Source organism: Mercenaria mercenaria, chromosome 3, assembly GCF_021730395.1.
Source record: "Mercenaria mercenaria strain notata chromosome 3, MADL_Memer_1, whole genome shotgun sequence".
NCBI classification, from domain to species: Eukaryota; Metazoa; Mollusca; class Bivalvia; order Venerida; family Veneridae; genus Mercenaria; species Mercenaria mercenaria.
In genome coordinates this window covers 48,728,940-48,745,708 of record NC_069363.1, presented here as the reverse complement: position 1 = coordinate 48,745,708, position 16,769 = coordinate 48,728,940, and the positions used below count along the sequence as shown (strand labels likewise).

General features: G+C 35.1%; 2 protein-coding genes across 3 annotated transcripts in view; both read right to left on the bottom strand.

Annotated features, from left to right (window-relative positions):
• The window catches only part of LOC123524838 (uncharacterized), a 474,072-nt gene that overhangs the window by 64,164 nt on the left and 393,139 nt on the right, over positions 1–16,769 (bottom strand). The window lies entirely within an intron of this gene.
• On the bottom strand, positions 1,255–12,379 carry LOC128555612 (uncharacterized). Its single transcript, XM_053538419.1, has 6 exons — positions 12,223–12,379; positions 11,037–11,154; positions 10,567–10,694; positions 9,961–10,037; positions 9,511–9,744; positions 1,255–7,238 (listed from the first exon to the last, which is right to left on the bottom strand). The coding sequence occupies exons 2-6, from the start codon at positions 11,151–11,153 to the stop codon at positions 7,186–7,188; spliced, it is 609 nt and encodes a 202-aa protein (XP_053394394.1). The 5' UTR covers position 11,154; positions 12,223–12,379; the 3' UTR covers positions 1,255–7,185.

The window sequence follows — 16,769 nt, the reverse complement described above, 5'->3', positions numbered from 1 at the left end:
TTTTTCTCTTCTAGAAACCTACCTACGGATACAAGTTTAGTGAAATGAACCTCGGAATGTCAATGTTAACTTGATTATCATTGAAATCTTACAAAATAATTCGAAAGTCATTTGAATTAACAAGAGGGCCATCGTGTGACCCTAAGTCGCTCACCTGACTATTTGACCTTGAATATATACATGCCACACTGAATAAAGAATATTACCTCTTCGTTTTAGTATAAACAGGAGAAACTGAGGTGAAGCGGAACCATTAAAATGATGCTACAGACCAAGTTTGTTGAAGATCCGTCAAGCAGTGTGGCGAAATGTCAATTACAGGCTTCATATATTTTAAGCTCCAGCGACCCCTAAAATAGGCCATGAGCCCTAATTCGAAAAAACTTAGCGAGGATCATGCAATAGAGCTTTGAAACAAGTTTGATAAAGATTCAACCAAAGGTAATTAAAGGTTTTTTTCTCATTTTAGATCTAGCAAAGGACCAACATCCCAGTTTGAATAAAGTTTGGAGAGCACGTTCCAATGATGCAAAAAACTAAGTTAGAAGAAGATCCACGAAACCGTTCGTGAGAAGAAGTCATTTAAAGGTGTTTCTTTGTTAAGCTACAATGGCTCCTAAAATGGAACAGGATATCAACCCATTTGAAAAACATTTGGGTTATGACCTTACAATGATGCTCCAGACAAAGTTTGATGAAGATTCCCATATTGTTCCCAAAATAACATAAATGTAGATTGCATTTCAACATGGCTTCGGGCATCTATAGCGAAGACAAAATTCTAAAACTTGAACAAATCACAAAGGAGATGGAAAGGGAATACACATGTACCACAAGACAAATGGGAACTGATAATGTTGTCAATGAGACAATGTATGTATTCGTGCAATTTTGAAGGTATATATATATGAAATAGTTGGCTGCTAATAATTGTCGTTAATGTTATAAAGAATTCAATTTACGTGAATAAATATCAGTATAATGTACTAATAAAGAGTAAAACTATCAAAACGCTACTTCACAATAGATACATGTAAGGAATGTTTGTGTTGACGGTCTTACAACTGGAAAAAAGAACATTTTGGGTTTTGACTTTAAACAAGTTACGTCCCGAAAATTGCAATTTAAAATCTCTTACGGACTGCCGTTACCACGATTTCAACTGCAGATACCTAAAATGATACAAGTAGAAACTCATAAAACGTAAAACTAAAAAAATCTGATTTCATATCGCTAATCTATTATTATTATTTTTATTATACCAGATTTGTTGAGCGCCCTTTTCATATGGAATACACGTTCAAAGGCGCTTTACAATTAAACATGTGACATATTGCAGATATGTAGGAAAATAACAAAACATGACATATGCAATCACAAAACTGAAACTGAACAATTTGATTAAACGCCTTTTTATAAATGATATATTCAATGGCGTTGTACATAATAATAAAAAATAATAGTTATTACAACAATATCATCAATGATCAATAATAATATTTACAGCCTTATTGTAACAAACAGCCATGACCGCACCCCTCCCCTTGAGGTCGATTTACCCCTATTGTCAATACCAGTGCTTTAAGCACCTGGTACGCCAAGACGGGCTACATATAGAGGTTCAACCGCCCGGTTAATGGTGCCATCATATACTGTATTAGATATAAATACCACACACTTCAAGTGAAACTCAAGTCTTGCAAAAAACACACACATAGAACGTCATAATCCTTATAATGTGACATGATGAAATAAAAGATGAATTGTCAATTTAGTTAATTACATGATGAATTGTACAGTTAAGAGATCTTTGTCAGCGACGAATGACTTGCCGTAGTTCTGTATCACAAAAATAACAATGGCATATTTATTATGGGTAGAACAGTCACAGTTGGTATCTATGTGTTGTAGAAAATTTTGAAAAGGTGTGTTTTGAGAGCTCTTTTGAATGAATTAAGTGATGGATCTTTTCTGCGATTGTCAGGGAGAGAGTTCCATAGTTTTGCGGCGGCAACTCTGAAACTTCTATTTCCGTAGGTTACCAGTCGACTTTTTTGTGGCACAATGGTTGTTGCTGCACTTGCTGACCTCAGATTTCTAGTTGGCACGTAAGCCTTCAGTAAGTCTCTCATATACACCGGCGACTGTCCATGCAAGGCCTTGAATGTTTGAATGAGAATTTTGTATTTGATTCTATCTTGTATTTGAAGACAATGAATATCTATAAGGATTGGTGTTATATGTTCAAAGTGGGTTGTTTTCGTAATAAGACGTGCAGCTGTGTTTTTGGACATTTTGCAGTTTGCTCTTTGTTGATTTTGGCACGCCGTACAAAAGAGCATTGCAATAGTCGAATCGTGAGGTTACAAGCGAGTTTATAAGGGTTTTTTGGATTCAGTTGTCAAATATGGTCGAATATGACCAGTGTGTCGTATTTGGCCGTAGCATGTTCGAGTCACAGAATTAACATGATGGTCCATGTGCATGTTCGAATCAAGCGTAGCACCAAGGTTTCGAATAGTTTTTGATGGTCTTATGCTCGATTCGCCAACTTTCAGTTCTAGATTTTCAACATGTTTGGAGTGTTTTTGACTCGAAAAAAGAATTACTTCAGTTTTGTCTGCATTCAATTTTTAATTTGTTACTTAAAAACCGTTAAACAATATCATAATTAATTTACTAATTTTATAATATTTCAGAAGAAACTCCTCCCTTTTCACAGTTCCTATTGCAGTGTTAGCAGGTATTCAAATTCTTGTGTACGTTCTACGTAGTAAAAAGGCACTATCATGGATACTCTATTGTCAAAAATTTAAGTATGTTGAATTTTAATTCACAGCATATTCTTTCTAAATTTCAAATATCTTGGTACTAAATATAGGGTAACTACATACATGGGTACTAAACATAATGTATGCTTAACTTTAATAAAGAATCGATTAGTCCTCAACTCTCTCACAACGACATTATTTATAACATTGCATTAGGAATAAACTAATGAACGAAAATCAAAAAGTAAAGAGATAACAGACTGTAAATACGCATGTTTAAAAGAAAACTTGGTACAAATGTTCGTAAGAATAAAATTATTTTAGCCAGGGCCAGGACTCAAACCAGTGTTTTCACTGCGAGTTTAACATATCTGAGATTTATAGAATATGGCTGGTGACTAAGAATATGGCTGGTGACTATTAACCATAAACGTCTTTCTCATGCAAAAGTGGTCTGCTTGGATTTTCAGGCCCGAGTAAAGAGAAACGCAGGCAAACCGATGGACCTTATGGAAGTTAATCTTTATCTAATAATTGTCAAATATAAATATAATTTTGTGTTTCATTGACTTTCGTGAGTTTAACTGAACTTCTTTAATCACATGGGATTTTCCAAATTCAATTGACAGAATACAAGTATTTTGAAAACTTAAAACATTACTCTCTTATTTTCATGAACAACAGCTGTAGAAAAGTATGAAGATTAGATTATGATGCTGAAATAAGATTTCACTTGTTTAGGTCCTCATTGACTAATGATGCATACGAGCAGAAACTAGGGACACCACAATAATGTTGAACTTAGTAAGTTTGAACCTTTTTCTTGCAGTGATTTTTCACAACGCCCAAGAATTTAAAGCGTAATCTAAATTGAAACTCTTTTCAGAATGTTAAGAACCATTGAGCATTTTGATATGGGGCATTTCATTATGATTTAGTGATGGCTTTTTTTTCTTGTCTACTAACATACACTGTGCTTTGACATTTGTATAAAATAACACTAATACAGTCAAACTTGTGCTAGCGACCACCCGGGAATAGAGATCACCTGTCGACAACGACCGGTCTCTGTCTCCCCGTAGAAAAATGCTCATAAAAAGGCCGTGAATAGCGACCAACTGGCGACCGCGACCAGCGACCGGCCTAATTCATTCCCAAGGGTCATATTTGCCCCCCAATAACGACCAAGCTCGACCGTTCCGGCATAAAAATATTTGAAATCCGCCGAATTTTCACGACTTGCGCATTATAGCAAACACAGATTACTGCCTGATTGAAAATTTGCAAGTTTGCACCGGCCGAATTAATACATAGAACATAAAGAAAGCAAGAAGCTGTAAAAATACTTTTATTAGCATGATAATGGCTAACTGAGAAGTGACCCTTCCGCCCGAATAAAGACCACATGTGAACAAAGACCACTTTTGCTTGTTCCGAAGAGTGGTCTTTGTTCACAGGTTTGACTGTATTCCAACTGATAATTCCATATTTCAAATGAAGCTAAACTAATCCTTATTTCCAGCTGAAGTACATGTCAATACAACTGTCGATGCACATGAATATATTTGATACGTATAGTATTATTATTACTTCCTTTACTACATATAGTAGAAATTGGTGCATGATTCAAAACGAAGTGCGTGTCCATGTGTGTAAACTGTTCAACATTTAGTACTTATACGATGACTCGGTTAATGAAGCAGGGAAAACTATCTTTAACAATATTTTCGGAATAGTTTTTTTCAAATTGTTGGTGTCCATATAAGGAACCTACCTAGTTAGAATTGTATTTCGACAATAGATTCAAAACTACTAAGGAAAATTGAAGAAGATTCCATAAACACACCTTCAGAAGTTACAGGAAGATGTAAACTGAAATTTGTACTGTTTTATCTTTAAAGCGAAATCAATGAAAAACCTTGATACGGAAAAGGTGGACGAAACAATATCCTACATTATTTATAATATTTAACATTCCAATAGCCGAATATTGTGCCATTTATAATTACTCTGCAGTTGTTTCATATCCAGTATACAATACCCTGGTCAGGATATGTTTTTTTAGCTATAAAACTAAATCCGTAATGATTGATTTAATTATTTTGTGATTGGTGTAATATTCCAGAGGAACTTGAATGAAAGCATTTCACATGCGAAGCATTTCACGTTTGGTCACAAACAATTTTCAAACAGTTCTTTTTGGGTCTCATTTAAAGTCATTTGTAGTCATTATGTGCAGAAAAGGTCAGCAAACATTATGTTTCAGTATGTTTAAAACGTTTTGTATAGCCGTTTAAAATTAATTATGAACGTTTCAGTTATACATCATTTTAAAGTAATGGTAGTATAACCTTTTCGAAGTTTTATCTATCTTTAAATATGTACATTTTATATCCAAAAAATATAAGTTTACTTAAATAAAATTATGGCCCATGAAAAATATGTTTTTCGAAATTATATATAACATTTCGTTTACATGATAATGTTGCTTTATACTTAATTAAATATAATTATCACTGCAAGTTTTATAACAATTCAACAAAAAGTAAACCTTACCTTTTATCTTTAGTAATCAGATGAGATATTAAGAGAGTTCAAGCTCACATACGCGGTTTAATGTTATTGGCGAAGTACAGCCAAGGCATTGACATGGCAAGATGAAAATACAGCATTTTCAAGTCTAAGTCTAAATTTCTGAAAAATGATCTGAAACGTTGATGAGTACGGGGGACGGTTGTCCTGTATCATAATGAATTCATTTTTTGTTTGTTATTTTATTTTTACAGTTTACTTTATACTGTAGCAGGCGATTCGCCAATTTCCGCAATGGTAAAAAGGCACGCTATTTAAACTAAGAAATGATCATGTAAGTTTTATAAAGTGATTCATCAATAAAAACATAGCTGCAAGTGAATTTGTAATTAATTAGATAGAATTCAAATTGCCCAATATCAGAATATCACGTTAGCGCATAACTAATGAACAATTTGTATGATATTAATTTATGTCTGATAAATTGTAGATTCTACAGTGACATATCACCCGTACAACTGATTTGACTTTGAAAATATTTTTATATTTACAAGTCACTAATATGTTTTAGTTAGGAAACTTAACCTTTTTTTGAAAAAATATATGTTAATGACATGAATTAGCATCCTGCATGCATTAAGATGGACATACTCTGCACAAATGACGAAAATTTTATAAAACAGGAAATATGTAATTCAAGTTGCGAAACACTTAAGTTAGTTACAAAAATGTATTTAAATAATTTTAAGATGCATATCTACAGATATTGCAGTACCCATAAAAAACGGTCCAATAAAAATAGATGCAAATAGTAACATTACATTTATTCACCTCTCAAATATCATATTTCACTGTCAATACTATTAGTTACACTGCTTGTTGGTGACAGGATACGGGATATACGCTGTCGAGAAAATCCAAATCAGGCGAGAGTTGATATGGATTTTCGAGACAGCGTATATCCCTATCCTGTCACCAACAAGCTGTGTAACGATTTTATCTTACCGACTACAATTACTTATATGCTATAATCAAAACATTTTGTAAATTAACAAAGCTACTTACAGTGCAGACTGGAATCCTGCAATCATGTTTGGTCATCATGTTTTGTTTGTAGTTGATTTACACCAGCCATAAAATGCACAATGACCTGTGTTTTGGTTAATCACAAAACACAAAAGCTCATTTACACAGGTTATGAACTGGTTTAGACCAGAAATACTAAAAAAAATTCTTGTTCCATCCCTTCGAAAGTCACCAGATTTCACGATGTCACAAATGTCTTGATACTTCGGCTTTCATTCCGTTTCCTGTCAAATCATTTATCTTGGACGTAGATTAAATGATCCTACAACAAACTGCTGAGTAACAAATATGTCAATTCCTTTATTTTACGATGATTTTACTTAAAACAAGATTTCAACGTCCGTGTATCCCATACAGAGTTATTCCGCTTTTACGGCTAACTTTTGTCAAACTTCATGAGCCTCAACTTAAGTAGAATGATATCGGCAAGAAAACACTAAATTCACTCCCGGAAACGATACTATCGCTGGAGCTAATAAATAATCTGACTTGATTCAATTACGCCAGCAGTGTGGCAGCCATTTTGTTTTAATTAAAATTCATATCTGAAATATACTAGCAGGATATGGAATATATCCTGTCTCCACGTTACGTCTATTGACCAATAGAAATGCAAGAAACATGTAGGAGGCAAGATAAATGTATATAATGTCAGCTATATTGAACATTCTAACTCAAGCTTAAAGTATCAAAGCAGGAATATTTTTGTATCTATTCCTTAGACTGCTATATAGTATCTAATTATTTCATATCAGTTACACCGTTATTTTATATATTTTCGAAGATTCCTCGGTAATTAGCCCATCGTTTTACCATCTCCTCTAGTATTTTCTCGGAAAGAAGGACATGCTGAAAATAGAACAAGCTTGGTTTAAATTTATATGTACATAACACGGAAAGTTTGTTTCTGCATTCAATATATCTGAATCAATGACATACAATATATGAATGTAAAGCTTTTTGGTCCTTGTTAACGATGAAAAAGGTGCTGTATAAATATCATATCATATCATATCATATCATATGCCATTTCATATTATTTCATATCATCATATCATATGTCATATCATATCATATCATACACCCTATCCTATCCCATCCCATCCCATCCCATCCCATCCTATCCTATCCTATGCTATCCTATCCTACCCTATCATATCTTCATATGTAAGTTAAACACGTATCAGGACACAATTGGTAAGGATGTCCACGGTCAAAGAACGCAGCCCTAAATGCATATCCCTACAGGAATGTATGTATGGATGATGTACAAAAAAATAGATAATCTGAAATTAAACTTTCACATAAAGGAACACAATGGAGGATCGCATTGGTAAGTTCAGTAGCAAAACACGACTATCGAGTTTAACTGTTCAATGGTGCACAAAACCTCAGTCGCAGTGTGCTATAGTAGTACTGTAGTAAATAATAGTAATCATTGTCAGGTGAATTTCTAATAAAAATTATCATACAAAGGACAGCTATATTCATAGAACGCTGACATTCAACTAGAAATTCATATCATATCAGTGTATGTGTGAATTGGTCTTTCATGAACCTATACACTAAAATACAGACAGAGTCAATAACCTGTATTTAAATATATTGCTTCCACCAGTCCCTCAAAATATTCACCCTTCATAGACTGCCCTTGGTGTACTATGAACACACTGATTAACTACGCTACCAAGTCAGGAATTGTAGCTACGCCAAGCCTGAATATTTGTCAGCAAGGGAAAGGGAAATATCACGGGGACCTAGGTCGGGTGAATATGGAGGATTCGGCAAATGCTTGGCTTACTGGTTTTGTAAATACTACTGTAAAATATTGCTCTTAAGTGCAGATGCATTGTCATGAATAAGGCAAATGCTCCGTAGACTGGTTTGTTGGTGACGTTTGGCGATATATTTTGTAACTGATTTACGAACCTCGTCCTTGTAAAACTTTTCAGTAATAGTCGGTTGCACTGGGTGTTTGCACAACAGGGACTTTGAAATAGACAAAAATTGTGTTAAGAACTCGTTAGCAACTTTCAGTTTTTATTGTGATAAGTGGTTGTTATTGCCTTTTCCTAAGCCACTGTTTGCTGTTTATACGCCTTTGAGGTTCAAAATAATAAAAAAATTCATGTCTAATTCCCCATGAGAAGTTCATTAAATCTCCTTTTATCTGCATTTTCACAGATTGTTGTACAATTTATTTTTGCAACAATGCACCATTTGAGGCTTTTGTTCTTTGGTCTACAAATGGGGGTACCCATCTTGCACACATCTTGGATAATTTCAAGTGTTTATTCAGAATTTCAGGAACAATTCCCGATGAAATGCACACTGATGAAGCTATTTTTAAAACTATCTCGGTTCTTTTGCTTCTGCTACAATAGCTGCTACAGTAGTCATATTATGAGAAGATGCTGACGTTCTAGGGCACCCTACACGAGTTAGATCTTGGACTCTAGAATCTTATTTATTTATTTTTATAGCCCACCTATAAACAGTTGCTTTAGATAGGAACACTGTAAATAGTTTTAAATTCTTGCAGAATCTGTTTGGCTAATAATTTCAGATAAGAATGCATTTTTATGTAGGAACTAATTTCCTTCCTACCTGGAGCCTCCATGCTTACAAAATAATACTAGTATATAGGAGTGTACTGTGTTAACCCCAACCATGTCAAAACCGTGCTTGTATTAATGACAGTTTTTTCGAAGGTGTGCTAGTCTTAAAATTTTCTGATCCCCACCCCTTTATACAGACAAAAATGATACTTTTCTCAATGAAAACTCAGTTAAGCAACGCCGGCGAAAACATAACAAAAGATTGGATCAGTTAATGTTAAACTAAACATCACTGTTAAGCCCAATCTGGTTCAGAGTTACACAGCAACGTAAATAAAAGTTCTCCTTGCCAGGCGAATCTTTTATTAACGTAATAGTAACAGAAGACAGAGTATCACAAACATATGCGTGTACAAATGTATGTATAAAACAAAAACTGACGAAACACATACATAGACATTCAAAGCAGCTCAGTCGAAGTCTTATGTTAAAAACTTAAGCCCATTTTCCGAACGAGTATTTACTCTGTTATAATTACAATTAATTTTGCAGCAAACACTTACGTTCGAGTTGTCTAATTCTAGGTAACTCAGAGATTGTTATTCCAAAAAGTCCTCGCAGAACGTAATCAATTTGTGCCATCAATCTTTTTCCTGGTTTTGGAGCTCTTGTAAAAACCTGAAGCCGGGGATCATCGCATCTGTTGCCCAGTGCTGAAATCTTTGTGCATCCATATAAAATTTTAAATGTCTTATAATCAGTGGCTGGAATAATTGCTAATCCGCTCCAAATGGCACCTATGTAAACAAAACAATGAAGAATGGAATTTGTAATTTGGTTTCCGCAAGACTGCAGACAATCCTGGTGTAACAGGAAAAATAATAGCAAAACAAAACAAAAAAAATTCAATAACAAAAAAACCCCACATAAAACTTCTTACTACTTTCAGTAATAGTATACATTTCAAAAACGATTATTTTAGTATATTAAAAATTCAAATAGTCAAGCTATACCAATTGCATCTTTGACTGTATAGACTCCTGGGCCTGTAGTGAAATATCTCGTGGTTAAAGTGTTGCAAATATCATTTCTGAAATAAAAGACAAGCTTACGTATGCATTAAAGAAATATTTTATATAAATTTCTGCGCATTTAATAAAACCAATGTTGAAAAGTTAAAAAAAAACAAAAAACAAAACAAACAAAAAAAAAACAACAAAAAAAAAAACAGATAAAAAAAAACAGGTCACAACAGTTTAAAAAGTGGTACCGTTAGAGTTCTAACCAAGGACAGAAAAACGAAAAAGATAACATGTAAGAACAGTTCAAGTGTATCAGTCTTGTTTTCAAATTCTTAAACTTCGAATCGATTACAAGTACTTAAAGCGACATGCTTAACTTTTAGCCTCTGCCTTTGCGACCAGTGCAGACCAAGATCAGGCTGATCATGGTCTGCACTGTTTGCTATTCAATCAGTAAAGTTTCAGTGAACACCCCTTCGAATAATAAATAGTATTGCCCGAATTGAATGATGGACCATTCCATTTCTGGAAATATAGCAGGGTAAGGGTTAATATATACTACAGATTTAAGTTCGATATAAAGCAAAGTAAGTATACCTCCACGTGTCAAAGCTATGAAGTGCTTTTCCGAATTTCACTAGATTTTGCTCATAATATGTAAACCTGTCAGAGCTTGAATAGTGACAACCGGTCACTCGAAACTGCTGAAACCACCGCCCTAGTGACTGAAGAAGACACACACATTGTAATGATTTTGATTAAGTACTTGTAAACATTTTATGTATAATTCATATGTCCACACTACATTGTTATTTTTGTTTCCAAATCTTAAATGTATCGTATTCAAAGCTAAAAAATGCATTTTCCCCACGGTATTTACAAGTACGGTTGGTAACCCAAATTCAACACACTTTATAAATAAACACGTGCAAGAAAATTAACGACTGTACTCTATCAAACATTTACCGAAAGTTATCAGAGGCGTTAATCAAAGCAGTTGGAATATCTTTGTTATTGTGATGTGTAAATAGATCAAACCAAGTATCAATACAGAATTTTCGGCTTACCGCCATTTCGTTAAAGCTTGGCATACTTGGAGGAATTATCTGCAGTTTTTCTTTTACGCCGTTTCCATTGGCATACGCTAGGAAAACGTAGATCACGGAAAACAGATACAGTTGCATTCTGTAAGATATAACCAGACATGGTCAACTAAGATAGTACGTACTAAGCAGTTACAGGTTAAAATAACGAATTAGATATATATGTACTTATCCTTTTTGCATAGGACTGTCAGTGAAAAATATTTATGATTGTCCATATTAATAGGGACCTCCGTGGTTGAGTGGTAAATGTGTTTGACTTGAATCACTTGCTCCACACCAATATTGGTTCGAAACCTCGCTCAGTGTGTAGAATTGTTCATGTTAGGAGCCATTAAGCTGGCTTCTCGAAGGTCGGTGGTTCTATCAGGTGCCGGCCTTTGCCTGAAACGATGCCCGGGGCTGGTGGCACCTGCGGTCTCCCTCCACCATCATACACTGAAGACGTCTCCATATGACCTGCACTGTGTCGGTGTGACTTTGAACCAAATTAACAGAGAACATTTATCATACAGTCTTACTTTTATCATATTTATATGATAAAATACTGTTATGTGTTACTTTGTGACAGATTAGTAAAATCAAGCAAGACTCTTTTCATAATGTCTATAAAATAACAATAAACAATATTATGTTATAAGCAATATTTTCAAAAACTATTTGCCTTCTGTTATCATATTTATAAACAGGCCAAAGATTTACATCAAGAAGTATCATATTTAGCAAACAGTCATTAGAAATATGCGTTTTCCTTCCTTTTCCTATCTAGTTGACTGTAAATGATCTCAGAAGCTCGGATTGATGAAAAATTCCTAGATATAATGGAAATATGAAACTTGATATTACATTGGAATGAAAAGAAATACAGTAACTCACATTTTTATATTCTTCCATGTATTTGTAATAGGGAGCTAGCTCTATGCAATGGAAATTTGGTTCCATTAATAAATCTCTCACAAAATATAAGAAAATAAAAATGTTGCTCAAATTTTCAATAGCAAAACTGTCTTACACAAAGAAAATAGATTCGTGCGATTTAAGTATTAAACATATGCAGTAAGAAGAAAACTACAAACTTTGTCACGTTTCCTTTCTAAGTGATAAACATACAACACTAACTTTTAGCAGTAACTTTTAAAGACAGTCTTACCTGATCCCTTGTATTCAAGATTTCACAAACAATATCTTGTGACCTCTCCACAAGCTTTCTAGAACAGCAGTGATGTGTACCCTGTTTTATTGTTTTATAATCATACACATACACGCATCAATGCAAATGTTATTCTACCAACCCTATCTGTCGGACTGACATGTGATTCTGCCATTTTAGCTGTTCAGTTATCAACATCCATCTTTGTTGTCGTAAATGTATTACAATGTGAAAACCTAAACTCAGAAGATTGATAACTGTGCAAATTCAAATTATTGTACTTGTATTTGTCTTTATATCTCGTTGTTATTATTCATTGAATCAATTAACGTTTAATTTCTTTCAGAGGATTCAAAGCTATTTTCTTTAATGTAAAATATAATAAATTCAAAATGTCAGTGCTAAGGGCGCTATTTTATCACCTCATATGAACAGACTCAGTCAACCGAATATCTATATGTTTCTTTGGTTACATTCTATGCACCAAAGGATCTTCGTCTGTCAATTAATTTAAGAACACAAGTGTTTTAGTGTTGTATGGTGGCCGTGGAAGATTCCCCGTACATATAGAAAGTGTTGCGATACTTTCTGGTCCTTCTGGATAAGTAACTTCATTCAGAGTTTCTGTATGAATAAAAAGTTTGATTGGTTGTGGGTCTACAATATTATATGTCCCGTCAAACAGGACAGAGAAGGATAAACAGGTGGATGACATAATTGAACCGCACCATGAGAAAATAAACATAGTGCGTTTGCGACCAGCATGGATCCAGACCAACTGATCAGGATCCATGCTGTTCGTTAACGGTTTCTCTAATTGCAAGAAGCTTTAAAAGCGAACAGCATGGGTCCTGACCAGACTGCGCGGATGCGCAGGCTGGTCTGGATCCATGCTGGTCGCAAACGCACTATTTTGGTTTTCTCATGGCGCGGCTCATATAACATACTGAAGTTCCATTTCAAGAACTTCTATTAAAGTCTGTGTGTAATTTCATTGGGACTGTGTCACATAAACGTGTTATTACATTCTAGAAATGAAGGACGTGAGTGTTTAATGTTTCTACATTTTAACATAGATCAAACCCATTAGAAAGGCGCCTCAACTAGTAGTAAAACGCTTGATGATCAAAGGTAAGTGAATGCATGTCATCGTAACCATAGATCAACCGCTTTCAGAATAAAAGTAATTTAAAAACGTCAAGTATGACCGATGTTTTCAACTAAATTCAGAATTTAAACAAAACTGTTTTTAAAAAAAGTGCTTTAGCTGAACTACGGTGGTATGTTTAGGACATGCAATTATTTTTTTAGGATTAAATTATCTTGAGCGATCAACATCTTATCTCGTGCGCACGACATCTTATCTTGAGCGATCTACATCATATCTCGAGAGATCAACATATTATCTTGAGCGATCAACATAATCTCTTGAGCGATCAACATCTTATTTCGTGCGCACGACATCTTATCTTGAGCGATCAACATCTTATCTCGTGCGCACGACATCTTATCTTGAGCGATCACCATCTTCTCTCGAGCGATCAGCATATTATTTTGAGGGATCAACATCTTATCTCGAGCGATCAACATATTATCTTGAGCGATCAACATATTATTTTGAGCGATAAACATCTTATCTCGAGCGATCAACATAATAATTATTATCTTGAGCGATCAACATCTTATCTCGTGCGCACGACATCTTATCTTGAGCGATCAACACCTTATCTCGAGCGATCAACAGATTATCTTGAGCGATCAACATATTATCTTGAGCGATCAACATCTTATCTTGAGCGATCAACATCTTATCTTCAGCGATCAACATCTTATCTTGAGCGATCAACATCATATCTCGTGCGCACGACATCTTATCTTGAGCGATCAACATTTTATTTCGTGCGCACGACATCTTATCTTGAGCGATCAACATCTTATCTCGAGCGATCAACATATTATCTTGAGTGATCAACATATTATTTTGAGCGATCAACATCTTATCTCGAGCGATCAACATTATAATTATTATCTTGAGCGACCAACATCATATCTCGTGCGAACGACATCTGCTCTCGAGCGATCAGCATCTTATCTCGAGCGATCAACGTATTATCTTGAGCGATCAACATATTATCTCGAGCGCACGACATCTTATCTTGAGCGATCAACATCTTATTTCGTGCGCACGACATATTATCTTGAGCGATCAACATCTTATCTCGAGCGATCAACATATTATCTTGAGCGATCAACATATTATTTTGAGCGATCAACATCTTATCTCGAGCGATCAACATAATAATTATTATCTTGAGCGATCAACATCTTATCTCGTGCGCTCGACATCTTATCTTGAGCGATCAACATATTATCTTGAGCGATCATCTTCTTATCTCGAGCGATCAACATATTATCTTGAGCGATCAACATCTTATTTCGTGCGCACGACATCTTATCTTGAGCGATCAACACCTTATCTCGAGCGATCAACATATTATCTTGAGCGATCAACATATTATCTTGAGCGATCAACATCTTACCTCGAGCGGTCAACATATTATCTTGAGCGATCAACATCTTATCTTGAGCGATCAACATCTTATCTCGTGCGCACGACATCTTATCTTGAGCGATCAACATCTATTTCGTGCGCACGACATCTTATCTTGAGCGATCAACATCTTATCTCGAGCGATCAACATATTATCTTGAGCGATCAACATATTATTTTGAGCGATAAACATCTTATCTCGAGCGATCAACATAATAATTATTATCTTGAGCGATCAACATCTTATCTCGTGCGCACGACATCTTATCTTGAGCGATCAACATATTATCTTGAGCGATCAACATATCATCTCGAGCGATCAACAACTTATCTCGAGCGATCAACATATTATCTTGAGCGATCAACATATTATCTCGAGTGGTCAACATCTTTTCTCGGTCATCTTTTCAATATCTATTAAGGACCTTTGTGTGAATTCAGATCATTAGTAAAAACATACGGCTGCCACCGTTTTTGTTTTCATTTAGATTATACTTATAACCGTTTCACATGTTTGCAGGGTTAGACATTTAAATACGGAAACTGATAAAAAAGGCAGCAAAAAAGACAGTGATGATGCAAAGAAATAAATTTAAGTCCTTGACAAAATAAAATAATATGTAGGCTTCGCTATGGAAGCTCTGGAGGGACAATTGATTTCCGTACTTCCCACTTCTGACATCTAACATTTGCACTTCTCACTTCCAACTTCCTGACTTCCTACTTCCTACTTCTAACTTCCACACTTCTGACTTCTAACTTCCGCACTTCTGACTTCCAACTTCCTGACTTCATACTTCCGACTTCCAACTTTCGCACTTCTTACTTCCGATTTCCAGAAAAGGAAAGTTGGCAGGAAGTCAAGACATTGGAAGTGAGAAGTGCAAAAGTTAGAAGTCAGAAGTGGGAAGTACGGAAATCAATTGTCCCTCAAGGGCTTCCATAATTCGCCCTAATATTAAACGATTTTCCTTGTTTTCCCTTAATTCATACATGCAGCTTTTCTGCGCGAATTTATCAGTCGAACTGAAATTTGTTGCTGTTCTAACATGCAGTATGCATCAATGGTTATGTTCATTTGATTTTGAAGATAGGATGACCAATTATATGCATTGCTCTCCCAACTGATGTGATAAATTTGTAAATGTACTTGTGGAGAGTTTAAATAACAGCGGAATAGGCGGGACCCTAATTAACAACTTGTCCGTATGTTTTACTGATGACCTAAATGCACACACAAAGGGCCTTAATATATATAAATAAGATGTCATGCGCTCGAGATAAGATGTTGATCGCACAAGATAAGATGTTGATCGCTCAAGATAATATGTTGATCGCTCGAGATAAGATGTTGATCGCTCAAGATAATATGTTGATCGCTCGAGATAAGATGTTGATCGCTCAAGATAATATGTTGATCGCTCGAGATAAGATGTCGAGCGCACGAAATAAGATGTTGATCGTTCGAGATAAGATGTTGATCGCTCAAGATAAGATGTTGATCGCTCAAGATATTATGTTGATCGCTCGAGATAAGATGTTGATCATTCATGATAAGATGTCGTGCGCACGAAATAAGATGTTGATCGGTCGAGATAAGATGTTGATCGCTCAAGATAATATGTTGACCGCTCAAGATGATATTTTGATCGCTCGATATAAGATGTTGATCGCTCAAGATAATATGTTGATCGCTCAAGATAATATGTTGTAAGCTCGAGATAATATGTTGATCGCTCAAGATAAGATGTTGTGCGCACGAGATAATATGTTGATCGCTCAAGATAATATGTTGATCGCTCAAGATAAGATGTTGATCGCTCGAGATAAGATGTTGATCGCTCAAGATAAGACGTCGTGCGCACGAGATAAGATGTTGGTCGCTCGAGATAAGATGTTGATCGCTTAAAATAATATGTTGATCGCTCGAGATAAGATGTTGATCGCTCAAGATAATATGTTGATCGCTCAAGATAAGATGTTGATCGCTCAAGAT

What these genes read in the sequence shown, in the direction of transcription:
- LOC128555612 (XM_053538419.1), bottom strand. Translation starts at nt 11,153, where the DNA reads ATGCAACTGTATCTGTTTTCCGTGATCTACGTTTTCCTAGCGTATGCC. An exon ending in CATAGCTTTGACACGTGGAG is followed by an intron (nt 10,038 to 10,566) that starts GTATACTTACTT and finishes CTTTTATTTCAG; the next exon opens with AAATGATATTTGCAACACTT. An exon ending in TACAGTCAAAGATGCAATTG is followed by an intron (nt 9,745 to 9,960) that starts GTATAGCTTGAC and finishes TTGTTTACATAG; the next exon opens with GTGCCATTTGGAGCGGATTA.